The following is a 27,562-nucleotide window of genomic DNA, read 5'->3' as shown; positions in this document are numbered from 1 at the left end:
GAAACCATGGCGCGTCCCCCTGCGCGTGCAATTCGCGTGCGCGCCGACTGAAGCGCGCACGAAAAAACGTCGAGCGCCATGGCCGAACGCGGGGAGAGCGGGCGCGCCGCCGGTCCGCCGGTCGCCGCCCGGAAAGCCGCGCCGGCGGGAGTCGGAACCGGTAGAGGCCCGACCAGCGAACCGGTGTCGAACGGCGACTGCCACGCATCGGACGCACCGAGGACCGAACCGGGTTGCGGGTCTCCTCCGTGGGAGTGCGTGGGTCCGGAGCCAGCCTCCAACACGATCCCCAGACGCAGCAGCCTCATCAAGGTAGGCCGTCAAATCCCGCACCGGAGCGCGGACGCAACATTTGGGAAAGTCCCCACGGAGGCACGGATGCACATTTCAAACCACGCCACACTTCCACGCAAAAAAAAAAAAAAAAAAAAAATCAATCATTTCACCGGCGGTTCCCAAAACACAATTCAATTTAAATTCAGTTGAATTAAACTTAACCTCCCGGTGTGTCAATGCTGATGATTTTCTAGAGAAAAAAGTTTTTTTTTTCTAGAAAAAGGACCCGCAAACCACCTGCTGCAGTCTCTTCCTGAGATTAGGAAATTACCTTCCCCGCCCAATCTCACGGCGGGATTGATAATCCCACGTAGCTGCGCGTCATCTGAACGGGAAACCATGACGTGGGAATAATCCCGGGCACTGGAGAGGGTGGGGTCCCCATATCATGACTTTTTTTCCACGCATTTCCTTAAGAGTTGCGTGTTGCATGAGTTGATGTTTATTTTCTGTGTGTTTTTGGGGTTGCTGGGAATGATGTGGGTGTGTTTTGGGGTGCAATGAATTCTTTTTTTTTTTTTAACCTGGCTTGTGTGGGGTGGTTGTGGTCAAAAAACAGCTATTGCTTATTAAACAGACGTTTTACCGGTGTTTTCCTCACTATAACGCTACAATATGTCACATATATCACATGATATCACATATACATAGATATGGATAAACATATAAATATCCATATGTATATACGCACCTTCCTCCCACTGTCCAAAAACATGCAGGAGGTCCATTGCGACTAAATTAACAAGACGTGTGTATAAAAGGGAATGTGTGTTTGTCTATATGATGTTTTAATTAGACAGCGAATGGTCGTTTGTCTTTATATGATATATTACAGGGAACCCCGCCTAGGAGAACTAATAGTCATAAATACACAGTCATAAATATGCTGTTTGTCTCACGCTAGACTGTGTTGCTAAAAGAGCTTGAAGAATTATTATATTTTAAAAAATTACAATTTATAACACATATTTTAAACGTGTTGCTGCCATTGTTTTGCTAGTGTAATGTATGCCGGATTGGTGACGTGTACAGGTTGCTTGTGTTAATTTTCCCTCGCTGTTAGCGTTATCTTTGGCTCGGCATGGTATAAATGGTAAAAATGCCACATCGCGCTGCTTTTGGGTGCCATTTCCAGTCGTAGGGAACCAAAGGGACCGTTGCGAGGCTATCCAGCTTTCCAAGACGAGAGGAAAGGAGTGAGAAGTTGCTTGTGGACGTGCACGACTTCCTCAGGATCCGCAGCTGTGTTCTCGCCGCTTCTTTCCGGATGCGTTTAGCCGAGCTAAGCTAAGAGCTCACGAGTGCTACTGCAGAAGTAGCATGATCACGGAGCATGATCACGAAGGAAGCGCAGCTCCTTACAATAGACGCTCTTTCTGGTAGCATGGCAATGCATCTTTGCTTGTCTTAATTTTGAAGCTCATTCGGATTTCCGTCGTCATCGGGGTCAAACAGGAAGGGTTGCGCAGATTTTTGCACCGTACTGTAAAATGTCACTATGTAACGTCACCACCCAGCCGGTGTTGAAACATAAACAACAATGGCGGCTTGTGAGTGAAACGTTTGTTTTTTTTACATTTTTATACAAACTAAGATATGTCGAGAGATTTTATTATCGTTTTTATGTAGCTGGTAGAACTATCGATCAAATAGTACAATAATATCTTGGTAACCGGGGATTCCTTCAATGAGAGAATGAATGGATGTATGTCTCTACAAATGGTTCTGTGATAGACTGGCAAGCATCAGGTTGGGCGAACCCTTCCTTTCGCCCAAAGACAGCTAGGAGAGGCTCCCCTCGATATGCGATGTAGATAATGAATGAATCAATGAATATTAAGATTATTTTGGGCTCAATTTCAGTTTGGTGTAACAACAAACCAAATCGGCACTGTAACCATTGCCTCATGTATTTTCTCAATCACCTTGCAAACATCATCTTCACTTGTACTTGAGATACAAGGAAGTTGGCCAGTCAGCCCACGATTGACAAATTTCTGCAGAAAAGCTCATTTTGAAATATATCGGGCTCACGTTTCATGTGATGACACCAAGAGTTCCCTGTTTGACCTCCGTTAGCGCAGATGTCGGCTCAGTTCGGATTCAGTGCTTCCTACTGGCTAAGACGTCAGATTTCTTTGACACTGCCTTTCACCAGGGAGAAAGCTGTGGTGGATCCTGGCCTAAATTTGGCGACCTTCTGCCTACCTACTCTGGGGTAGAAAGAGGGAGAGCGAGAGAGAAGGGCAGATAGAAAGGAAGAGACAGGGCGGGTTATGTTGCAGGTGCAAACTATCTCTTAGGCTACTACTAATAAGGCAATAACTGAAATGATGCAATAATAATTTGAATATTCATAAAAGAAATAGAAATGTGTGGACGCCCAAAATGAGAGCGCCCATGGACTTGGGAGAAGATCTGAGGTTACATCACGCATTGATGATGGGAAGCGAGTGCAGACAGAAGAGCAAGAATATCTCTCAGCAGGGTAAACCTTTGGCGGCTTGACTCGGGGGCTAGCCTAGCGCTAACAAGCTTTCCGAAAAACAAGTCATTGAGTGTTTTTAATCATCTTGGTGACATTTCCAAGATAGTTATATTGCTTCTCTTCTTGAAATCCCTGGCACATGTTGTCTATGCTAATAAACAAACCAATAAATAATAAAAGTATGGCTAATCCAATGGGGTTGTTGCACTTGCCTGTGTTGCTATTTCGGTTGCTAAGTTCACCACAAAGCCCCTCTCACCGTCTTCTCTCACTGTATTACATTTTTAGTGCCTTTTCTTGCTTAATACAAATAATTTGCATTGTGACAGCTAAATCTCTTATGCTAGTTTATCACCTTTAGCTTGTTTCCATTTGACATCAGATGGAAATGAGCGAAACTGCTGGTACGACCATCTTAGCTCTATTTGAGCATGAATTTTTTTTGTCTCCTAATGAATAATATAATAATATAAACATATAGATGAATACATTTTATTTTGTTCATTAAGTCCTGCCAAAAGTTGCACCATTTTTTCACTAAAATTGAAATATGGGACTAAGCTCAAGTGACTTTTGCTGATATCCCTTCATACCCAAAGTCTGCACAATAAGAGTTTAGGCGGTGGAGCAGACAAACAAAAAACATAATATGCCATACATGAGGATTTATATCCTGGCTGAATGTGTGTTGCTCTCATAATGAATTCAACCATAATTATAAATCACAGAGCTCATCTCACTGCAGACCGCCATCAGATGTGCCCCATCTCTTGTCATTCTCCGATGGATGCCGAACATTAGCGCCCTTGTCTTGGAAACCTCTGTCTTCTGCATTCGCAGACGTCTGTAGTAGACGCCGATAAATCTTCGACGTGTTTACATGCGTGTATCCCCCCATGACACGCCAGATGTGAGCTTTTTGATTTACCAGACGTTCCAAAGGGTCGTCTCTGCAAACAAGTCCTTGTGTCATTCTAAGCATCAGTTTAGCATTTTGAGAAATATGTCTTACTCACTAAGAGTTCGATGTGAAACGAACCTTTTATATCTTAAAAGCCCGACAAATGACATTTAAACTCGTCTTTGTTCATGAAATGCAGAGAGAAAAAGAAAATCTCCATCTGACTACATGGTACAACTATGCATATATTGTATAATGTCATATATTTATGGGATATGTGCGTGCTTCGCTTCATCCGTTCACCATAAAAAAGGACCGTTAATGTGCATTTTTATACTCAGGCAGCAGCTTTTTCCCGTGTTGGGAGTGCACAGCTGGGGAGGGTTTGAATCACAGTCGCCCCCGAGCATCTCCTGGTGATCAAATCATCATCTTCAGCAAATGTGGTCACAGCTCAACGATGGGAGAATCCGAAAAATACCACTTGATTCAGTTGCCACAACCAGTGCCCTAAGATAACACCAGACATACCGTGGGAACGGACGATCATACAAATCCATAGATGCATTAACACATGCAATGACACTTTTAACACTGGTAATACCAGTAACGCTAACAGTTTCACGCTAATAGCTGAAATGATGCCTAGCAACTTTAATATTAAAAAAGAAAAAACATAACACCTGGCAAAACACTCTGGTTAATCAAGTCACACACCCCTTTGGCCTTCAACCCCGGCCGATTGGGGTAGAAAGAGAGGAAAGCAAGAGTGTGATTTTACGGGGGAGGGATAAGAAAGTTTGAAGGTTGGAGTGAAGGAAGAGTGACGGAAAGATGAGAGAAATGCATCAAAAATGCTTTCTCAAAAAGCAAGCCTATTCTTAAGCAATGAGATAGTGATTGGTGACTTAATGCTAATTGCTAATCCTGTTAGCAGATTTTAACTAAATGTACCTGTGGACCCTGTACGCTCTATGCTGTAGTTGTGGTTATGATACTCGTGACATTTTCCCGTCAGCTCCTGACTTATAACATTTGCTTTTTGATGTGGGTGCGCGCTTATGTGCGTACGCGGCCTCAAAAGCTTGATGCACGACGGCGCCCCTATCTGCAAGAGGGGGCCGGGGGATTTTACCCCGAGTTACCGTAAATGCCACATTTTCTGTCGAACGCCGATCCGAGCAACTTGACCACAAGTGTTTCCTGCAGCTTCTGTAATTAAAAATGTCCTCTCATCTGTTTCCAAAATACGGGAACCGGTGTTTAGAGAAGGTGAACGCGCGCAGGGGTGACGTGGATCGGGATGGTTTTTGTCGTTTGACCTTTTCAGCCGTTTCTTTTAAATCCGTACCGATTGCGACATGGACAGTCGTCACACACCGCATCGTGGTGGCAGCGCTTCTGAATCGGTTTACCAGGGGCTAAAGACGGCAGCAGAGTTTTCACGATTGCTTTTAAACTATTGCTTTTAAAGTGTCAAAAATGTGATTTTTATTAACATAAAGGTTCCTCTGGCATTCTGGAAATGTCAAAGCCGTCACCTACGCGCATCCTTAACCTCCATCCCGACTATTTCTTAGTAACGCTCCTTAAAAATGTAACAAATTTGTCTTCTAAATCTAACAAACGGTGAAATAGAAAAATGAATACAATAAGTGGCTCGTTTTGAAAACTGCTTTCTGTTTCTTGTTTTATGTTCCCCGCATGATTTTATTTTTAAGACTTGTCTTCCAGGTGTCAGGTAGGGGGTTATTTTAGTGATATTTATAGCGATAAAAACGTAAAATAAAATGGTTTTAACTAATTGACGTGACTTTTTGTGAACGTCTCTTTTCCAAGAAGTGAGTTGACAATTTGAGCAACGGTCTCAAACTTGAAAAATTCATGAACTCCCTCATTATAAACACTGTTTCATTTACACTCAAGGGCACGAGGAGCCTATTGAGTTACTGTCTTAAACTGGATAATAATTATCTCCAGCCGGCCAGAGGTCAAAACCCAGTTGTCTCCAACTTGAACCAGATTTGTTTCTATGATGGGACGCTGAAAAAGACTATTGTTTAGGGCCAAGCTTCCCCGCAGCTCACATATTTAGATCTTCTCCGACCACGTGCTGACGATGTGGTCGTGATAAGCAAATGGGGTCTATGAGATCCTTAATCACGGGATTATACATATATATCATCTCATAATCATCATCTCATTCGATGGAGCTCAAGGCGATGCGGGCGCTTGTGGGCAAAAACACCAAACAAAGAAGTTCTTTGAGTTTTTTGTGCGAGTGTGTCTCATTTCATGTAACACACTGTCAAAGGGTTTGAGTTGAATTACGTCTCAGAGTTGATTAAAAAAAAGAAATTCAGTGTAATACCTGGTCCCATGTTTATTATACCACTGGATAGATGGATAGATGAATATATCAATAAAAAAATTCACAAAGTAATGTGAATTAGAGAGTGAATTTTATGATCCTGAGGGCCGGAAAAGTGGTTATAAATAACGAATCAATCAATTAATCAGTTAGTGACTTAGATGTAAAACAGGGAGTGCATCAATAGCTTTTACATCACACGTTATTTGCTAATTCGGTAAGTATTTGCAAATAATACTATGTTTTCACCTGCTAGATTCGAAGATTTGAAGTTACAGCAGTCGCATTCGTTCAATTTGGTTTAAATCCTACATTTAATATTATTCAATGACGTCAGCTCGGACCATCGCGGCAATGCAGCTGCATTAATTATAAAGTCAAGACCCGCAACATCGTAATAGCGTGTGAAGATTCCTACTGCATGATTTTCTTTCTACTGTTTGGCTTGTTCTGTCACACAGGAAGCTGTCTGTGGCAGGCTGCCTGACCACTTCCTGTTTTTGATTCCAAGGGGGTCGTTTGGGTTGGGGGGGTCATAACACGCTCAAATTGAAACTCCATCCACTTCTTGCTAAATCCCAACGTGACGGTCGAGGACGGACCGCACATATTCCGCACCTTTGCGTTGCGGACGCTTTCGTATGAGCACCGCATACGAGCACGGACAGTTTGTTTTGCGTGCAAACGGCGGAACAGGGCAGAAGGGTTTGGGGTTGCGTAGCTTTTTCCTCATTCCTCGCCATTGACGGGTCCCTTCGGTGGGAAAAGGGAGCCGTCAAGGAAAAAGGGAGCATTTGTCACGTTCCGGCCCGAACTGGGCCGGTCCAACATGTTGCGCGTCATGGGGACAACTGAGATCAAACCACTCCGTTCAATCCGTTTTTACATCTTTGAAATGCGTTACATGTTAATTATCCTTAGTGGCAGGCTGCGGTTAGAGTATTATTAAATGTCCATTTAATACTTTGTAGCATTTTTATGTCATTATTTGTGTTTGTCAATTATGTGCCCCCCCATCTTATGTGGTAATGGTGCTGACTTCCTCCTATATGTAGGCCCCTCTGCAACCTTTACCTCTCAAACAGTTACCCGTTTCCCCACAGTCAAGATGACAAATAAAAATACAAGTGTAAACCACACAACCCTTTTGAAATTTAAAATGAGTTAACACAGCATATGACTTTTTTTTCTTATTTTTATGTATAAACAGAATATGTGTGGGATTTTTGCAGAGAAAATAAGATCAAATATCTGCATAAAAAAAATATTTTGAACTCAAAAAAAAAGATGTTGGGTTGAAGGTGGCTTTTAAACAAAATACTCAATGTCTTTGTGAGGCCTTCTTGTATTTATGATTTTTTTTTTTGGGGGGGGGATATGGTGACAATTTCATTTGGGTTCCTGGCCATAAAACATTTTACAGGAATCTCTCCTCTGCATTTTTGGCCCAGCTGGTGAATATAGATTGACCGCATCGCATCGTGGGAGAATACAAATAACAACCAAACAAGTCCGTGCATACAATTGGACGTAAAAAAGGATTAATCCCTGATCTGGAGCACTACTTTCCTCCTCTTACCTTCTTTCTTTATCCACGCCACTACTGCGCCCCCCTGAACTGCTGGGAGTATTTTTAGAGCGCCATCTCACTCCCTTGCTGCACTCGAGCTCAAAAAAAAGAAAAAAGAAAGAGAGATACCTGTTACTTCTGTTGCTATTGGAAACACCTCTCTATCCTTAATGAGACAAGTCTTTGAGGGCTTGTAATGGTTAGGTGCCCTACCTTCCCCTCGGAGGGAAATGATTCTGTCCCTTTATGGAAAATCACACGGGTGTGTGTCCCAGTGTGTGTGGAGTGGTTTCATCCTGCTTTCTGCAAAGGCTCAGATGAAGCATCTCCAGTTGTTATCCAGGATCGCTTATCTGACCTTTGAAATACTGTTCTGTTACCTACATTTATTTACAATTCTGGTGATTTCTGGTCTCCAATTTTAAATGCTTCTTTTGGATAATCCCATTATTCATCAACTGCTGCTTATTTTGATGAAATGGATTCACATCTATACGAGGCGTTAAGGGTTGTATTTCTCAATATGGGATCGTCTGGCGATCAGTCTAGGGCAGGGGTGTCCAAATTTTTTGTAAAGAGGGCCATATTTGGTGAGGTGAAAATATGAGGGCCGACCATTCAGTCTGATATTCTTTGAGGCATCCGTGCTGTCGTTGTAGCCTAACGAAAAAAAAAAGTCAAACTCTATTCTTTTTGCATTTGGGAAACATTAACAAATTCTTGCTTTTTCTCAGGATATATTTTCTCCACCATTTTCATCACACCGTCTTTAATAAATTCACCCTTAGTAAAAGGTTTGCAGGGCTCGGCAATCAGTGTGCTACCTTGTAGCTTGCGTTAGCGGTATTTTCATTTCTTGTAAAAAAGCAACGCTTCCAGTTGCTTCAGATTTTCATCATGTTTGTTTCCAATTAGATTGTTGTAGTTTTGTCTGGCGGTGCCATTGGATTATGAATTCCTTAAGCAGCCACAGTCTCCTGACATGTTTTGTATTTCGGTGAAAAAAAACTCCATCTGCACGACTGCCGTCTTCTGGTGAAATATGAAATAGCTTTTTGTACACTGTGTTTTATACTGTGCTGTATAAAACACACTGCCAGCACTGTTTATACTGTCAACAGAGCTGGTGGCCGCATATTATTATTGATTTAATGGCAGAGGCTATGGGCCGGAGTAAATTTGAACATGGGCTACAATTGGCCCGCGGGCCGGACTTTGGACATGCCTGGTCCTTTTGCGCAATGGCAGCTGGGATATCCTTCAGCCCCCCGATCCTATACCGGGAAAAGTAGTATAGGAATATGTGTACCAACAGAAGATATTAAAAAAAGCACCCATCAAAATTAAACAATTTAAAATGAAACAAAAAAAAAACAAAACACTAAGCCTTATTCTCAATTTACAGCATGTAAGCTGGAATGTGTGGGTGTTACTTCCCTTGGTTGAATCCCAAATTGCGTTATCCTCTTTTTCTTATCCTTCCACATTAGCCGTAATGAGTAATGAGTTCTTAGATTAGATCCTGCAAGGATATCGATGATTTAATGAAGGCGCCCACATGTACGCTTTGGGGGTTTCTGGAAGGATCTGGGTTCGGAGATGACATCTGACTGCTTGCTGCATCAGACGGATGAGCCGCGATGTTAGTCGAGATAAAGCGATCGGGCGCCGGTGTCACGGCGGAAGGGTTGAATTAGAATTCTGGAGCCTGCTGCTACTGTCAAGCCAGGTATGATTAATGGTGAAGGGCAAGGGCAAACAAAAGCTTTTAGCGTGGTAGAAAGATGACAATAGCAGATATGGAAGTACGTGCTGTATCTAGTCTACATAATCTATGTTTATGCATGGTTATATAATATACGTTTAATCCCTTGTTGAGCCGCATTTTGTAATAACAGTGCATTTTGTAATGAACGTCCAAAATGTAATAACATTTCATTTCATTTTGTAATAAAGCCGTATTTTGTAAAAAACTGCCCCAACGCATTTTGTAATGAATTTTGCCGCATTATGTAATAAGTTATTACATTTTGAGAAGATTATTACAAAATGCACTTGCAACTTTTTTATTCTCTAGGAAATGTAATAACATGGTGCATTATGTAATAACAATTCTAAATGTTTCGTAATTGTATTTTATTTTACTTTAAAGTATTTGTAAAAGCTAGGCCTATTTTTAGTATCACTGTATTAGCCTAGTAGCAGTACTTAGCAATTGCTATCAATACACTATTCAAAGGTTGTATTAACAGAGAATATTCTATAAATTCCATGTTATTACATTTCCTGGAGAATAAAAAAGTTTCAAGTGCGTTTTGTAATAATCTTCTCAAAATGTAATAACTTATTACATAAGGAAATGTAATTAACTCTGTTAATGCAACCTTTGAATAGTGTACTGATAGTAGTTGCTAAGTACTGCTACTAGGCTAATACAGTGATACTAATAATAGGCCTAGCTTTTACAAATACTTTAAAGTAAAATAAAATACAATTAACAAACAAATAAACTATGCTTTAGAATTGTTATTACATAATGCATCATGTTATAACAATTCCTAGAGAATAAAAAAGTTGCAAGTGCATTTTGTAATAATCTTCTCAATATGTAATAACTTATTATATAATGCGGCAAAATTTATTACAAAATGCGTTGGGGCGGTTTTTTACAAAATGAAATGAAAAAGTTATTACATTTTGGACGTTTATTACAAAAAGCACCGTTATTACAAAATGCGGCTTAACAATCCCGTCAGATCTGTTCTGAATTAGAAAAACAATTCTAAACATGCACAAGCAGAGAATAAACAGGGGGTCAAGCCGTCTTAGCGCCCGTTTCATTCAAACAAGTTTCATCCCGTCCTTAAAACGTCTCCTTTCTGTACTTTTGTTGTCCCTCGTCGCCCCTCCAACCCCCTCCAGGAAGGGTCACGAGCCGGCAGAGAGCGGAAGAAGACGGTGTCTTTCAGCAGCAGCCTCTCAGAGAAGAAGATCAGCAGCGCCGCCGACTGCATCCACGCCATGGTGGGTCACGTTTTCAGACGGACAAAAGGGCTTCGAGGAAATAACCCATGAAGCGGTGTACAGTGATCCCTCGCTGTAACGCGGTTTACTTTTCACGGTTTCGCTACTTCACGGATTTGCATCGCGCATCGTGTTCTGCATTCTGATTGGCTAAAAAAGTCACTCCGCTTCTTCTCTACCAACATCGGAGGCTCGTTGAAAACCAAATACTGAAAATGTCTTCCAATGTAGCCTGGTATCGAGCAAGAAAGAACGAAAAACAAAAAAAATGGTGGTTCGTACATCATTTCCGAACTATTGAGCACACCTGAATATAAGCAGGCTAAAGATAACTAAATAAATACATGTGCACATTTGTACAGTTGTCTATAAACCGCAGGTATCCATGTTGGAACAATTTTAACAACGGTAGAAAGAACATGGACTGGAATTCATTACATGGATACTTTGTGTTTGGGCTGAGCTAAGCCAACATTAACCATTATGAAATAAATTAAAATATATGGGAAAAACACTAAATGGGCAAAATAAGTGATGTGCCCCCCTTGTTGTATTTATTATTTATTAGATATTATATATATTATATTACATATTTTATAAACAGTGATCCCTCGCTATAACGCGGTTTACTTCTCACGGTTTCGCTACTTCCCGGATTTGCACGGTGCATTGTGTTCTGCATTCTGATTGGCTAAAAAAAGTCACTCCGCTACTTCTCTACCTGTGCGTTAATAACGTTGCAGTTTAATATGTACACGTACGTAAAACAGCTTGCCGAATTTACATTACGTACGTGCAAATTCTCTCGCAATTTCGAGTTTCTCTAAAACCCATAATGTTGACAAAACGCTCCGGACCGACAAAAGGGCCCAAAAGGCAGCAGAAGATGCTATCTATCGCAGATAAAGTTAAACATCTGGACATGCTAAGGCAGGGGTGGGCAATTATTTTGGCTGGCGGGCCACATTTCATATTTAATTTCTATATCATGACAATTGAACAATATGAAAACTGCAATATGAATATTTACATTTTTCGGCATTTTATTTCAACTTAAAAAAAAATCATTAATGATCACGTAGATGTACCGACATTATTTTGAATGCAATCATCCATACGATATCAAACAAAAGGAAAAATGTAAGGAGTTTCTGAATTTATTATTGATTGAAAATACTTGTTAAAAATATTCAAAAAAAATTGTTTGGCGGGCCGGATAAAAAAAAAGCGAAACGGGCCGGATGTGGCCCGCGGGCCGTAAAGTGCCCAGGTCTGTGCTAAGGGAAGCTAAAAGCTATGCGGCTGTAGATCGGCATTACGGAATTGATTAATCTTCCGTTCGTTCCATAAAGAAGGAAGAAAAAAACATAAGGACGACAGCAGCGATAAGTTTTAATAAGGATGTATAATAATTGTAAAAAAAAAAAAATAAAGGATTCTACTTCAAGGATTTTGCCTATCACGGGTTCTTTTTGGAACAAAAACAAGGGTATACTGTATTCGAACTTTTAAGTCTTGGTTAATTGCAAACTATAAATTAAGGCTCTCGAAGTTCGATGTTGCAGACCGCGTCGCCGGCCAATACAGTCCAGGATACGGAGACTCAATTTCAGAGATGAAATCCCGTCATGCACTCCACGTCAACCGTGCTTTACCTCCAGGTTGAAGGAAGCGAGTTGAAGAAGGTGCGTCCGAACTCACGAGTGTACCAGCGCTACTACCTTCTAGATGCGGGTCTACAAGCTCTCTGCTGGGAGCCGTCCAAGAAGGAGTCGGACAAAGCGAGGATCGCTCTCGCGTCCTTACGAGAGGTCAGCGTCCACAAAATGGCGTTCTAAATCAAGTTTCTGTTTTTAGTTTTTACCGCACTGAAGCACGTGGATGCAAAGCGCTGATTTATTTTATCGGGTTGTGTTGCCTCAAATTCCAGGTACGGACCGGCCGTAACACAGAAACCTTCCGCACCAGCGGCGTTTATGAGCAGATTTCGGAGGACTGCGCATTTTCCATCGTCTACGGAGACTCATACGAGAGCCTGGACCTGGTTGCCTACTCGGCAGAAGTGGCTAATATTTGGGTGACTGGCCTGAGGTATGGTGCCGGGAGGAGCTTTATATCTTAAAATATACGTTTTTCCTCACATATCTTTTGAAATACTGTTGTAGACTTCTTGAAAAAGCAAACATTGGGAAGCAGAATGAGGAGGATGTGGATACGATCAGGAATTAATCCATCAGAGGGACAACAAATGTTAGATGCTCTGGCGATAATATGAATAAGAATAAGAAAAAGAAAAAGGATAAGAAAAAGAAAAAGAATAAGAAAAAGAATAAGAATAAGAAAAAGAAAAAGAAAAAGAAAAAGAATAAGAAAAAGAAAAAGAATAAGAAAATGAATAAGAAAAAGAAAAAGAAAAAAGAATAACAATGAGAAAAAGAAAAAGAAAAAGAGTAAGAGTAAGGAAAAGAATAAGAATAAGAGAAAGAAAAAGAATAAGAAAAAGAAAGAGAAAGAGAATGAGAGTAAGAATAAGAATAAGACTAATAATAAGAGTAAGAAAAAGAATAGGAAAAAAAATAATTGGAAAAAGAAAAATAATAAGAATGAGAATAAGAAAAAGAAAAAGGATAAGAAAAAGAAAAAGAATAAGAAAAAGGAAAAGAAAAAAAAGAATAAGAAAAAGAAAAAGAGTAAGAGTAAGAGTTAGGAAAAGAATAAGAATAAGAGAAAGAAAAAGAATAAGAAGAAAAAGAATAAGAATAAGAAAAAAAAGAATAAGAATGAGAAAAAGAATAAGAATAAGAAAAAGAAAAAGAAAAAGAGTAAGAGTAAGGAAAAGAATAAGAATAAGAGAAAGAGAAAGAAAAAGAGAATAAGAATAAGAATAAGAATAAGAATAAGAAAAAGAAAAAGAATAAGAATAAGAATGAGAATAAGAACAACTTTATTTATCCCGAAGGAAATTGTTGTGCCTGAGGTTGAAAATTGTATAAACAGTAAAAAAAAAAAAAAAAAAAAAAAAAAAAAAAAGGGGGGAGAATAAGAGATACAAATAAACTAAGCTGAGGAGCTTCCTCCAACAGCGTAGAAGATGACGCTGGACACCACCGAGTGGTAAAACATCTGCAGACGTCTATCTCTGCAGTTTCTGCAATTAGCATGAGTGTATCGGTTATGTAATCATATAATACTCACACATACTGGATGTCATCAGGTCAGAAGGATGACAAATGCATGTTCCAAAGGATGCTAGTGTTTCCCTGCCGTGAAATAACATAAATGGATCGCCGATGATGTTTTCCGGCACCGAGTACCGTATTTTCGCGACCAGAAGGCGCACCGTGCGAAAAGGCGCAGTCTCAGTTTTGTTTGCCATTGCTGTATTTAACTCACACATAAGGCGCGCCTGATTATAAGGCGCGGGTTTTATATACAATCCACACCCACACTTCCCCCTTTAACATTCTCATGGTGTCCTCAACACACGAGCATACAAGTCTGCATATTTAAAAATGGAGCAGGAGCAAAACTGAGTTTGGTATTCACATATTTTTTTAATGGTAATCGGCATCAATCGAACCCATGGAAGTCCTCATCCTGTTTCTGATTTGAGTAGTAGCGCTAAATCTCCATCAAACATGCCAAGGTCACTTTCCGTGCCGCGCGGCTCCTCGGAAATGATGCCGGCTTTTGCGAAAGCTCGAACCACAGTTCCAGCAGACACGTCAGACCGAGCGTCAACAATCCATTCGTAAATTGTGGCGTAACTCGCCCGGCGCTGCCTTCCACTCTTAGGGAAACTGTCGGTCTCCATCGCTCCCACGCTGCTCGCAGCCTGACTTTCAACGGCCGGTTCACACCGATGTCCTGCGATCATTAATCGATTCATTAATTCTCTCACGGCCGCTCGATTTCCATGTTCCTTCATAAGCGAATCTCTTTGCCATTTTCAGGGTTGTTAAAACAACGATGTTCTGCAAAACGCACACACCCGCTCTTTTATATACAATCAACGCCAACAATTCCCCCTCTCTCATGGTGTCTCTACTACGTCCACCTTACAACAACAACAACAACAACAACAACAACAACAAAACACACAGAGCGCACTGGACTATAGGGCGCGGCACACATTTTGAAGAAAATCTAAGACTTTTACGTGCGCCTTATAGTCGTGAAAACACGGTAGTCTATCTGTGCACGAGAGCCGTGAATAGACCATATAGTACAGACCTGGGCATTTTACGGCCCGCGGCTCACATGGGGCCCGTTTTGCTTTTTTATCCGGCCCGCCAAGCTATTTTCTTTGAATATTTTTAGTATTTTTAATCAATATTGAATTTAGAAACACCTTATTTTTTCCTTTCGTTTAATTTTGTGTGGATGATTTTATACAAAATAATATCAGTACATGTATATACATGTATATGATCATCAATGATTTTTAAGTTAAAATAAAGTGTCAAAAATTTTTTTTTTTTTTTAATTGCAATTTTAATTTTGTTCAATTTACAATTTACACCCAGGTGGCCCGCATATAAAAATCAAATAAGAAATGTTGCCCGCCAGTCAAAATAATTGCCCACCCCTGATATAGTATCTTGTCGTTCGTGGGCGGGATATTTAGAACCCATGTTACCTTAGGATCCCAAATTATTGATGTTTCGGTGGACAGTGCGAGCACAAGCGCTAGCAGGAACTCACAGGCACACTGGTTTATTGTCTTTCCCGTGTATCCCGCTGCCTGGATGCTGGAGCCGGGCAACATAGAGAAGCATACAACTATGTGGCCGTTTTAGGGTCACCCAATGAACCGCCTTCATGTTTTTGGACTGTTGGAAGGAACTGGAGAACCCGCGCAGACCCGGGGGGAACATGGAGACCTCACATAAGAAGGCTTAACCAAAGACCTTCTTGCAGTGTACTCACGATCTACTCTTTTCTGTTCTCGCTGCAGGTATCTGTTACAGTATGGCAAACATACCCTGGACATGCTCGCTAGCAGTCAGGACAGCCTTCGCCTCGTCTGGCTGGACCGGTTGTTCTGCTCCGCCGCTACTTCCGGCGAACGTGAAGCTGCTGAGGAAAGTATTTGCTTGGGATCGGCCATAAATTTGATCCGGACTTTGAACCCAGGGGTGAGCGGTGGCAAGGTGGAGCAGCGGTTTAAAGAGCTTCAGAGAATCCGGGAGAGGATGTGCGTTCTCGCTCCCAACAATGACGCGGGAGCTCGTGATCACGACGAGAGTGAAGTTGGAAGAAACGACCGAGTCACCAAGCAGGAGTTCTTTGAAGTTGTTCATCACTTTTGCACGCGGCCAGAACTTTACTTCCTGTTGGTGCAATTCTCAAGTAACAAGGAGTTCCTGGATACCAGCGACCTGATGCGGTTCCTGGAAGCGGAACAGGGCGTAGCCGAGGTGCTTAACGTAGACTCCGACTTACGCGAATGCAATCTCACCGTATGACCTCCTCCCACCACTGTCCGATTTTTCTTTCCTCTCATGCAGGTGAGCGAGGAGGACAGCCTGAGGCTCATCAAGACTCACGAACCATCGGAGGAGGGCCGACAGAACGGATATCTCTCGCTGGACGGCTTCAACAGCTATCTCACTTCGGCGGAGTGCCAACTTTTTGACAGGGAGCACAACGTAGTGTGCCAGGACATGTCTCAGCCTCTGTCCCACTATTTCATTAACTCCTCTCACAACACGTACCTCATCGAGGACCAGCTTCGAGGTTCGTCCGACGTATCCGGCTACATTCGTGCACTTAAGATGGGCTGTCGCTGCGTGGAGGTGGACGTTTGGGACGGCCCCGATGGCGAGCCCGCGGTGTGTACCGGACACACTCTCTCGCCTCCGCTCCCCCTGCGCTCCGTGTTGGAGGCGATCGAAAAATTCGCGTTCGTCGCATCCGACTATCCGTTAATCGTGTGTATCGAGAACCACTGCTCGCTCAGACAGCAACGGGTCATGATGGAGTATCTTGTGAGAATACTCGGAGGGAAGCTATTCACGGTTCGCCCCGACGAGAAGGAGCCCTTTCTCCCGTCCCCTCGCGCTCTTCGGGGTCGGATCCTGTTGAAGGGGAAAAAGTTGGGGTGCGGTCGGGAAGAGCGGAACGGGGAGGTAAGCGAAGAGGACGAGGGGGCGGAGATGTGTCAAAGGATCCAAGCGGTCAACAGTGGCGGGGCGGCACCACCTGAAGGAAGTGAGAAGGACGCGCTGCAGAAAAATATGGCTCTCACAGCCGTCGCTCAGTGTAAACGTCCGCACCTTCCGCTCAGGCGTTTACCCCTGGCGAAGGAGCTCTCCGACCTCGTGACTCTTTGCAAGTCCGTCAGGTTCGTCGACTTCGCCGCGTCGTCCAAAAACCAAAAACCCTGGGAGCTGTGCTCGTTCCACGAGACCCAGGCCGTCCGTCTCGCCGGCGAGAACCCCGGAAACTTCGTCAACCACAACAAACATTTCCTGACGAGAGTCTACCCGAGCCCGATGCGCATCGACTCCAGCAACATGAACCCTCAGGACCTGTGGAAGTGCGGCTGCCAGATTGTGTGCATGAACTTTCAAACGGCGGGACTGATGATGGACCTGAATACGGCCTGGTTTCGGCAGAATGGAAACTGCGGTTACGTTCTGCGGCCGGCCATCATGCGGCAGGAGGTTTCCTATTTCAGCGCCGACACCAGAGACACGGTGCCCGGTGTGTCTCCGCAGCTGCTCCATGTGAAGGTGTGAAAAGAAATGCGCATTTTTCTAAATGGGATCAAGTACCGTTGTAGCTTTGTTGCTATCTGAGAACGGGATGAGGCCATTGGAGAGCTGTGACACCAGCCTGGCCTAGCCTAGTAGCACCTATATAAGAATAAGAATAAGAACAACTTACATAAAACAACCATAAAAACCTATCTTTAACCTAAAAAAACAAAAAAACTGTGCAATATTTCATTTCACTGTGCAATATTCAGAACTGTGCAATATTTCATTTCATAACAGCTACACGACAATTTTTCCTTTTATCATACTATTGTGCACTCCTTACCTCACTTGTTACTAAGACACTTATAGTTTTATCACTTGTTTACTAAGACACTTTATAGTTTCACTGAGACTCTTTATAGTTTTACAGTTTATTTTTATTTCTAATTCTGCCTTTTCTTTTTATTATTTATTACTGTTATATTTTCTGTAACTCTGGCACAACAATTTCCTTCGGAATTAATAAAGTTGTTCTTATCTTATCTTATCTTATCTTATCTTATTTATCCCGAAGGAAATTGTTGTGCCAGAGATTCAAGTAAAACATAACAATAATAAATAATAGTAGGAAGGAGGGAGAATAAGAAATACAAAGAAAACTATAAAGTGTCAAAAGTCAAGGCTATAAAGTGTTTTAAGGTCTTAAAAAGTACACTGTCCTGGTTGAGATGCTAAGGAGTGCAGCAATTTGAACCCATAAAGATTTGGAGGAATACTATACAAGAATCGCTGTAACATTTAAAAAGTGCTTCCTGCTCAGAAACTGATGAACTGACTTCTAAGTTATCAATATTTTAGGGTTTTCACAGTACTTTGGATGTCGTTGGCCTTGAAAATGGTTTAATTTCCTAGATTTCCTAGATCCAAATATGCTAGGTATCGTTTTATCCATGTTGAACCACTTTGTCGTCGTCGTCACTAATAGAACCACTGGAGGAAGAAATACTCATTCGTTGATTCCCGTATGCCGGTATTTTCCAGATAATTAGCGGCCAGAATCTCCCCAAGCCGAAGGGCTCGGCAGCCAAAGGCGACGTGGTCGACCCTTACGTTTATGTGGAGATTCACGGCATCCCGGCCGACTGTACCGAGCGCCGTACCAGGACCGTCACCCAGAACGGGGACAACCCCATCTTCGACGAGAGCTTCGAGTTCCAGATCAACCTGCCGGAACTCGCCATGGTTCGCTTCGTGGTGCTGGACGATGACTTCATAGGGGACGAGTTTATAGGTCGGTCAAAGCTCAGATGCGGTCGTTTTACCGCGCTAATGCCGCGCAATGCTAACGATAGCATTGTCCCTTCTACCTCAGGTCAGTACACCATCCCTCTGGAGTGCATTCAACCGGGCTACCGTCAGATACCGCTCCGGACCCTGACCGGCGAGGATCTCCCGTACGCAAAGCTGTTCGTCCACGTGGCGCTCACCGATCGCAGAGGCGGCGGGAAACCTCACAAAAGAGGCCTTTCAGTGCGGAAGGCCCGGAAGGGACGGGACTACACGGCTTTGAGGGACCTCGGCATCCGGTTTGTGGATGATGTTTTCAAGATGGCCGGGCCTCTTCTACGGGAAGCCACAGACCTGCGGGAAAACATGCAGGTGAGGCCTTTTGGCGAGCTAATGTTTGCCTCGTTGGAGGTGAAAGCATACATGTACCGCTCAAAAAGCCATTTGGAGCCGCAGGAAAGAAAACACCGAGAGCTACACAACTCTTTTGGAATTTAAAATGAATCAACACGACGTATTCTTTTTTTTTTTTTTTTTTGCCCTTATGCTATGTGTAAACAAAATATGTGTTGCATTCTTTTAAATCAATGAACAACCACAAGGAAAACAAATTCACATTTCTGCTGTATGCAACAAAATATTTTGGACTCCAAAAAAAAAAAAGACGTTACGTTGAAGATTGCTTTTTAGCAAATACTCAATGTTTGAGCCCTTCTTGAGTGGGTGTTTATTCTGGAAGTGTCTTTCAATATTTGACTTTTGGTTGTTTGCTAGCTTCTCATTACATTTTAAGCACACTGGTAAGGTAGCATCGTCAGCAGTGAAAGCAAATGAATCTGCTCACGTGATACTGAACGTTCTGTTTACTTAAGAAACTTCTCTTTTCTTTAAATTCTCCCTAGTTGGCCTTCCTGAGGTTCGAAAAGTTCAAGAAATCGTACACTGGCAGGTGTCGCCACAGGGTGTCACACATTGGCGGTTGTGAGACTTATTAAAAGCGACACAAATATTTGAACATATTGTATTTAGATGTTACAAGACTGTCATACTCTTCAAATTTCAAATTTTAAAAATTAACCAACTAATATTGATATTCGTTAATTATTTTCAAAAGCCACAGGGAGCCGCCTGGCTTTGTGTTAGCGTTAGCCCTGTTACAAGATTCCCATAATCTTCAAATTTCAAATTTTAAAAATGATCCAACTAATATTAAATATGTTTTAATTAAATATTAATAATTTTCATAAGCCATAGGGAGACGCCTGTCTTTGTGTCAGCATTAGCTCTGTTACAAGATTGCCATAATCTTCAAATTTCAAATTTTAAGAATGAACCAATAATATTAAATACATTTTAATTAAATACTCGTGAATAATTTTCATAAGCCACAGGGAGCCGCAGGTCTTTGTGTTAGCGTTAGCTCTGTTACAAGATTGCCATCTTCAAATTTAAAATGTTAAAAATGAACCAACTAAAATTAAATAAGTTTTAATGAAATACTCGTTAATAATTTTCAAAAGCCACAGGGAGCCGCCTGTCTTTGTGTTAGCGTCAGCTCTGTTACAAGATTGCCATCTTCAAATTTCAAATCTTAAAAATGAACCAATAATTTTAAATACATTTTAATTAATGATTTTCAAAAGCCACAGGGAGCCACGGGTCTTTGTGTTAGCGTTAGCTCTGTTACAAGATTGCCATAATCTTCAAAATTCAAATTTTAAAAACAGACCAACTAATATTAAATAAGTTTTAATTAAATACTCGTTAATAATTTTCAGAAGCCACAGGGAGCCGCGGGTCTTTGTGTTAGCGTTAGCTTAACTGTGGACCGACGGTGTACTGTTTTAATGACCGAGCTTTAAAGAGTAGCTTGCCTGAGCCAACAGTCTTCTATCTACTTCTGTTTCTGATTCTATAAATGTTACCACTACAAACACTCACTAACTGTGTCCAGACTTGTCCTCTTTGATTGCTAAGCCAAGATTTTTAATTAATACGGCGCCAAATCACCACAGTTGTACCCAAACTTGGCGAGAAACCCCTACCTTTTCCCGGAGCAGAAACCTCGGACACGTCCCGGCTCAATGTGGGCGGCCATCTGCCTCCACGGGCCGAAACGAGGGCTGAGAAAGACGAAAAGCAGAGCGTGGCGTTAGGGTCGGGAGGGAAAGACGCAAATAATCTCTTACTAATAATAGCAGGAGCGCTGGCAGTTTAATAATACCTTCAATATTCTTGTGAGAAATAACAATGGTGGCCCCGACTGGCGAGACGCTGCAGTAGATCAAACAAGGCCCCCCTGGGAAGCTGCGAAATGAGAGGCCGAGGAGATGATCTGAGGTTATTACCATGCAGTGAGGATGGGATGTGTGTGTACGCAGTACGGAAAGTGTGTGTTACGCAACCAACGGTCCAAACTCGAAGCCGGCCAAGATGCGCTGGCTAACCCTTTAGCGCGGGTGCGGGCAAACTACGGCCCGTGGGCCATATACGGTACGTTGGGCTTTTTAATCCGGCCCGCCAAACTTTAAATTTTATAGAATTAGATCTCATTTATTTTAACTTTTTCTCTGAAATGCCAGCGTTCCTCATACACGTTGACATGTCGGAGTGTGGCGTGTTACTCTATGTTGCTTTTTCGCTTTGCCCTTTGAATCTTTCTGTAAAAATAAGCGGATCAAGGAAGCGGAAAGCGGAAAGACAACAAAATATTTGAATATAATATCAAAGAATACAATGTCAGCATGCTAACTGCGCATGAGAGCAGACAACGCAAGAATGGGTTTCCAAGACACAGAGATTGACGATTAATTTGCAGACAGTTTTTAAAGAGCTGGGTACTGAAGCAAGTGTCATGCTAGCGTTCAAATTAGCGATTTGCCATGTTTGCAAACCTGCAGAAGACGGAACACGAGATGCTGACGATGTTTGGTTCGATCAAAACACCGCAAAACACAACTGAACTAACTCCAGACTCTGATGCACTGGAAAAAATATTATTTTTACATATATTTCTATTCTATTCTATCTGTCATTTGTATTAGCTCAAACAAATACCGCCATCCATCTGTTCCCGGCAATTTTTACAACCAATTTTTGGTCCATTGATTGAGGATGGAAAGATTATTCAGAGGGCTTTTTTTTTTTTTTTTTTTTTTTGGTAAAACCCTCTTTTATTTCAGCAACTTATAGCCACCAGCCAATACGTATAAATAATTCCCTTATTTATTATCTTGGGTAAAGGCTGCGCGTTATAAAGCAGGGATTTATGATGCTGCCGCCGTAGCGTATGGCGGTAATTTCACCTCGCTGTAACTTACAAAACGGCGTGCGTGTGTGCGCGTGTGTGTGTGTGTGCGTGCGTGCGTGTGTGTGTGTGTGTGTGAACAGTCTTCTCAGTGAACACAGTGTATTCTCTCCGAGCAAATCAAAAGTAGTGCTAAAAGACAAACGTCTCTGGCGCAGGATTAGCTTTTGATTCATTCTCACACCCGTTCGTGGGATTTTTTCATGAATCAAATTTTTTTTTTTTTTTTCAAATTGCTTATTTATTTAGACGCAAATCTGTCTGTTTTTCACCTAGGAGTCCGTGGCGGTTTTTAAGGAGCTGTGTGGGGTGTCGGCGGTGGCGAACCTGATGCAGTGCATACTGGCTTTGAGCTCCAGGGTGTCGGGACCGGATGGGACGCCGCTGCTGCTGTTCGACCTCCGCAACAACTACCCCTCACTTGAGGCCCGGGGGCCGCTTCCCGACGTCCTCCGCCGCGTTGTCTCCACTTATGACTCGGTGAGAAAGGAACAGAGCTGACAGTAACTATGCTTCTTGTTTCAGTTGGAAATAATCCGGGTGAAATGTATAAAACAGAGGGAAATCCTGGCTCGGAGGCACCGTGGCATGAATCCAAAACGAACCGCAGACGTGCACCTAGCTGCTCTAACATGGGGGATTCGCGCGATAGCGGTTTTAAAATAGTGTCACACCCATGTGAAAATAAAAAGTTTATTTATGAATGGCATTTAATAAATGGGTGAGTCCCAAAAATGTTCATTGGAGGCCCCGAACCAGCGGCGGCTCCTGACAAAACTATCCAGAGAGGGGAAACTTTTGCAATGATGACCAAGGTGACCCGTTAAATAGGTAAATCAGTGTTTCACAACCTTTTTGAGCCACATAGAAAAATCACACGGCGCACCACCGAATAAATATGTCAAAAACATTATTTAACGAATTAGAATGAAACCGTAGTCTCAATTTACTTAATGTGAAATCTAATATATCTAATATCTGTAGATTCGTCAAGTTGCAATGCAAATTTCCCACTGATGTGCAACTTTTCCAGAACACTTTTTTGCAATATCTGAAGACATGTCATCAATATGTCTGAAAACGGTATTATTTGAGCGAATTCTGGCTATTTCTTTATCAACGCCAGACCCGAGCTTTTCTTCTACAATGATTTTGCCGGCAGGTAGTATTAATGTTTTGCTACGGTGTGTTTGGATTTAGAGACGAGTTCGGCAACTTTATAGCAGCTTTCACTGCTTTCTCACTTCGTCTTGGTAGTTTTCAACAACGCTGCCTGTTTGTTTACGCAGATACAAGTACTTTTTATTTTAAAAATGTATCACGCAAAGCGTCACTAATCACTCTGATACACAGATGCACGGGTTAATTCACTACCAGTTGCCATGGAATGGACACGCTGCCCACATAGACATAGGAAGACACATTATTTGCGTTGGATAAATAATTTTCGGACCAATCAGGTGAAAGTGGGCATTTTTCCACGGCACACCTGATGATCTCTCACGGCACAGTGGTTGGGAGTCTCTGGGGTAAATGACTAGACAATTTTCACAATTTACATTTGTAAAATGACATAGCAATACAACTGTACTGAGAAAACCATCATGCTGCTATTTGAATATACCATTATGGTTCTACCGACTAAGCATTGCACTAAACTGTGCAAAAAAACTACTCTCTCATGGCGTCAAAGATCAGTTTGTATCTGCGTGCAGTTCACACTTCAAACCTCATTTTAATATTTTAAGTATTTTGATGAAAGTATTTCTCTGCATCTTTTCTTGTCAATAACCTTGAAGCTATGACTTGGACCAAGTTTTTCTATTTTTTTCCTGTTTGTTATTTTGTTTCTCTTTAAAGTACATCTCATGCTGCTGTTTGGCAAAGCAATGGGACAATAAAAATAAATATAATAAAAAAAAAAAAAGATAACAGAATGACAACAAGGAAAAAAATAGATAACAGACTGACAAAAACAACAAAAATGCCTGTTGAATGTTTACTGTTGAATGTAACAGTGCACTTAACTGCTAATTTACCCCATTATTATTATCATCATTATTATTTTATTAATTTAAATCACCGTGGGATTGTGGGAAACGTCGTCTGGATTCCCCTGTATGTCCAGTAAATGCAGAAAAATTGAGAATAAAGCTGACGTTGCGACCAATGTTGACCATCGCTCTTCCTCGCGGAGCAACACTGCTAACTGATTGGACGTTGCGTTCAGAGGAGGCGACAACGGTGCTGCAACCATTTCAAAATTCTGTCCTTTTCTATGCTTTGGCGGTGCATCGGCAAGGGAAAAATTGCACAAGGAAATTATGGGATGAAACTCCCTCCGCCCACACACTCGCATCCCTTTCTCCCTCACGTCAGTCAGCTGTAGCCGACTAACATAAGGAACCTCCATGCAGCGGAGGCCTGATGTCTCACCGCATTAGCACGTGTTTTTCCAGCCATCTGTCTCACACACTCAGTGGGAATACCCGCGTGATCGTGTGTGAACCGTGAGAGTGGCTGTTGTGGAGATAAATGTCTTATTATTTTGTAAAAATTGAATCTGCATGTTTCGGGCGAGAGACAATTAGAAAAAAAACTCTCTTTGCCGAAGCGTAGCATTAGCATTTGAAGCATTTGAGCGGCAGTCGGCCAAACGGATTCCATGCCTTTTTTTTTTTTTTTTTTAAGTATATTTTCCGTGTGTTTCGTCCCGCGGTAACTAATCATAAACACGCTAATTCCCGTGTCCCCCTGTGTTGCAGATGGTCCACGCCAGCAGCGTGGTGATCCAGCACTCGGATGGGATCTACGACCGCATTCTGCACATACAGACAACCGGTGTGTAGGTGTGTGTGTGTGTGTGTGTGTGTGTGATGCCGGTTTTTGTTCATTGCCTTCTAAAAGGTGAGCTTCTTACTGGACCAAATGTTACACACCCCCTTTTGACACACTTTAATACTTTATATATTATTATATTTATTAAAATCTTGAAGTAGCGGGTCATTTTTAATCATTTTTTTTTGGATGACATATCGATCCCTGCAGATGCCTGTGCTCGCCGTCCTTATATATTCAATTATTTTGTTTCCATGGAAGGGCGCTGCCGCTCTAAGCGGGAGGATATGATTTCCATAAAAGCTGTTTACCTCTGCGTTCATTCTTCTTTATCTATAACTCGCCGGAGCTTATCCCAGCTGTCCACATATGGAGACATCCAACCGTTCACCCTCTCATTCAAGAAACATATATGCAGTTTTTGGAGTGTTTAGTGAGTGACGGATGCAGAGACGCGTGGAGTGGACGATAAATGAATGATTTTCTCATATTTGAGGAACATTTCAGAAATATACAGAGCCGTGGCGGGCCGTTGATTTCACACCTAGGCCTTAAGTAGAGATCCATTTATCAATCCACCCCTCAGTAACTGTTTTATGGCTATAAAAAACATCTTATTATGCAGAAATGCAGTATAAAGAGCTGATTCACTGCAGAGATAACTCGTGTGACCACAATAAATGCTGTTGCTGCAGGAACAAACGCAGAGTGCACAAGTCTCCTTCTACTGCATTGAGACACACATAAACAAGCAACAGTAATACCGTCATAGAATTGCAATATTATTTAGGAAAATAGAAACATTTTACTCAACAAAAATTATTTGTAGACACAATCCATCCTCTTTTTGTTACAACTATATTTGTGTTTGTTCACTCTACAGATACAGCCTGCTAGCCCTGGCAAGCACACTCTCTGACTATCCAAACAAAGGGAATGACACGCTGACATTACCAGAGCCTTCGAGAAGGCCTTGGTATCGCAACACAAAATGTGATTGGTTGAAGCAAGTTTCATCAACACTTATTTTTCGCTAGAGTGCTTGTGAATATGATTCTGCAAGCAGCTTTCTTTGACTTTGACCCTGCCTGGCGACAAATAATGGCTGAAATGTGATTGGTTAAATGCTTTAATCTGAAAATACATGTCTTGAAGTATTTTGGTAAGTAGCGCAGCCAGGGAAAAGGTGATAAAAGGGAGTGGACAGACCATTTGGAATTATTTAATAAGTATTCATGGAAAAAAATATACTGAAATGTAGTCTGATTCAGATATTTTTTGGGCCAGCAGAGAAGGCCTTGCAGGCCCTGACAGCCCACCACTGATATAGAGAAATAATACCATTCACACGCCATATAGAGCAAAAGCTTCACACATCTGGGTAGGGTCTCCAAATTTGGGGGGGGGGGCGGTCCACACAGAACCCCCCCCTCAATGTAATCCAACCAGGGACCTTCTCACAGTGAAAAACAAATGCAACTTAAATTAGCTTCACTTGCTAATGGTGAAAAAACACTCTCGGTTTTCAAGTTGCCTGGCAACCGAAGCGTAAAGGTTGCGATTCACTCGTTGTCTAGAAAAGAGTGTGTGTGCGCGTTTCAGCGTGGAGACAAGCCACATGTAGGCGCAGGCGTGTATGTGTGTGTGTGTGTGTGTGTGTGTGTGTGTGTGTAATTTGACTTTGGCTGATAGACAGGACTGATGTGTGAACTGGACATACACCGTGTGTGTGTTGGTCGGCAATTCGGCGTGCTTCGCGCCCGGGCTGTCGTTGATGGCTCACAGTTCGATGTGTGCCCTGTGTTAACCCACTTCTGAGTTTCCATGGCAACAGTGGGACAGTGGCCCAGGGCGGCTGGAGGAAGTCAGATACAAAACGCAACTCATTGCTCACACTCTAATGGCCTGCAGACAATATTTCGATGATGCCGCCTTTCTTTTTCCATCTCTCTGATTATTTAAACCCTTACGATTAGCCCTGATTTCTTATTGTAATGCATCAGTTATTAACATGTAATTAGCGTGACTGGTATTATAATGAGCTGAACGCCGCCGTGAGGGAATATGTGAAGCACCACCACCAAAACGTCACGCATTCATCTACCCGTTTCACCCAAATGGAGTTATTCTCCGGCCTAATATGCCGCACTCACGCGTCTCCCAATTGCAGCCATGGAGTTCCACGAGAACTTGCAGAGCTTGGCGGAGAAGGAGGGGCTGAAAGGTCGCAAGGTCAGTCGGGCGCTGGAGAGCTTCAGCTGGAACATGACCATCCTGAAGGTCAGCTGGTACCTGCGGGGTTTCGGAGGTGAACCGCCATTGCACCCGTCACTCGTTCCCCTTCTTTTCCAGGGTCAGGCCGACCTGCTCCGGCGCGCCAAGGCCGAGGTGCAGGAGAACATGAAGCAGGTCCACGACGCGGCGCTCGCCGGAAATCTCTCCAAGGAGGGTCCCGGAGTGAGGAGGGTCCGCTCCCAATCGCGGAAAAACCAAAACGACAAAGCCGCCTCGAGCGTCGCAGGACCTACAGCGTAGCAAGAAGACGACGGCGACGCCAAAAGCTGAGGGAGAAGCGCATTAAACTGTTATTACCGTTTAATACAGCTCGTCAACACCTGGCAATTCCATTCCTCCATTTCCTAAGGACCGCAAAAATAGTCTGACAGACTATCTGCTCTGACCACACGCCGGTTTTTTTTTCCTGATTTTTTTTTTTTTTTTTTCATTAATTTAGCT

The 27,562-nt window shown here is 42.4% G+C and overlaps 2 protein-coding genes across 3 annotated transcripts in view; one reads left to right on the top strand and one right to left on the bottom strand.

Moving 5' to 3' along the window:
* dazl (deleted in azoospermia-like) overlaps positions 1–23,909 on the bottom strand; it is a 38,182-nt gene extending 14,273 nt beyond the window's left edge. The window contains exons 1-3 of the mRNA XM_086171796.1: positions 22,316–23,909; positions 20,906–20,988; positions 20,727–20,804 (exon numbers count right to left, since the gene is read on the bottom strand). The gene's annotated coding sequence lies outside the window, so the exon portion shown is untranslated. The remainder of the gene's footprint in view (positions 1–20,726; positions 20,805–20,905; positions 20,989–22,315) is intronic.
* LOC147220496 (inactive phospholipase C-like protein 2) lies at positions 79–27,495 on the top strand. Of its 2 annotated transcripts, XM_086171791.1 has the most exons (12): positions 79–312; positions 10,589–10,690; positions 12,352–12,501; positions 12,621–12,781; positions 15,648–16,110; positions 16,201–17,427; positions 18,436–18,685; positions 18,767–19,053; positions 22,265–22,468; positions 24,754–24,829; positions 26,997–27,106; positions 27,179–27,495. In XM_086171791.1, the coding sequence occupies exons 1-12, from the start codon at positions 79–81 to the stop codon at positions 27,359–27,361; spliced, it is 3,447 nt and encodes a 1,148-aa protein (XP_086027917.1). In that variant the 3' UTR covers positions 27,362–27,495. The 2 variants fall into 2 exon arrangements, with proteins under 2 accessions (XP_086027917.1, XP_086027918.1); XM_086171792.1 differs by lacking the exons at positions 79–312; positions 10,589–10,690; positions 26,997–27,106 and having other exon boundaries at positions 12,273–12,501.
* The last annotated feature ends 67 nt before the right edge of the window (positions 27,496–27,562 follow it).

This window comes from Fistularia commersonii, chromosome 24, assembly GCF_037954325.1.
Source record: "Fistularia commersonii isolate RoL2024-O1a breed Wild chromosome 24, RoL_Fcom_v1.0, whole genome shotgun sequence".
NCBI lineage: Eukaryota > Metazoa > Chordata > Actinopteri > Syngnathiformes > Fistulariidae > Fistularia > Fistularia commersonii.
The sequence above is the reverse complement of the archived record's forward strand: the minus strand, read 5'-3'. Positions and strand labels throughout refer to the sequence as shown.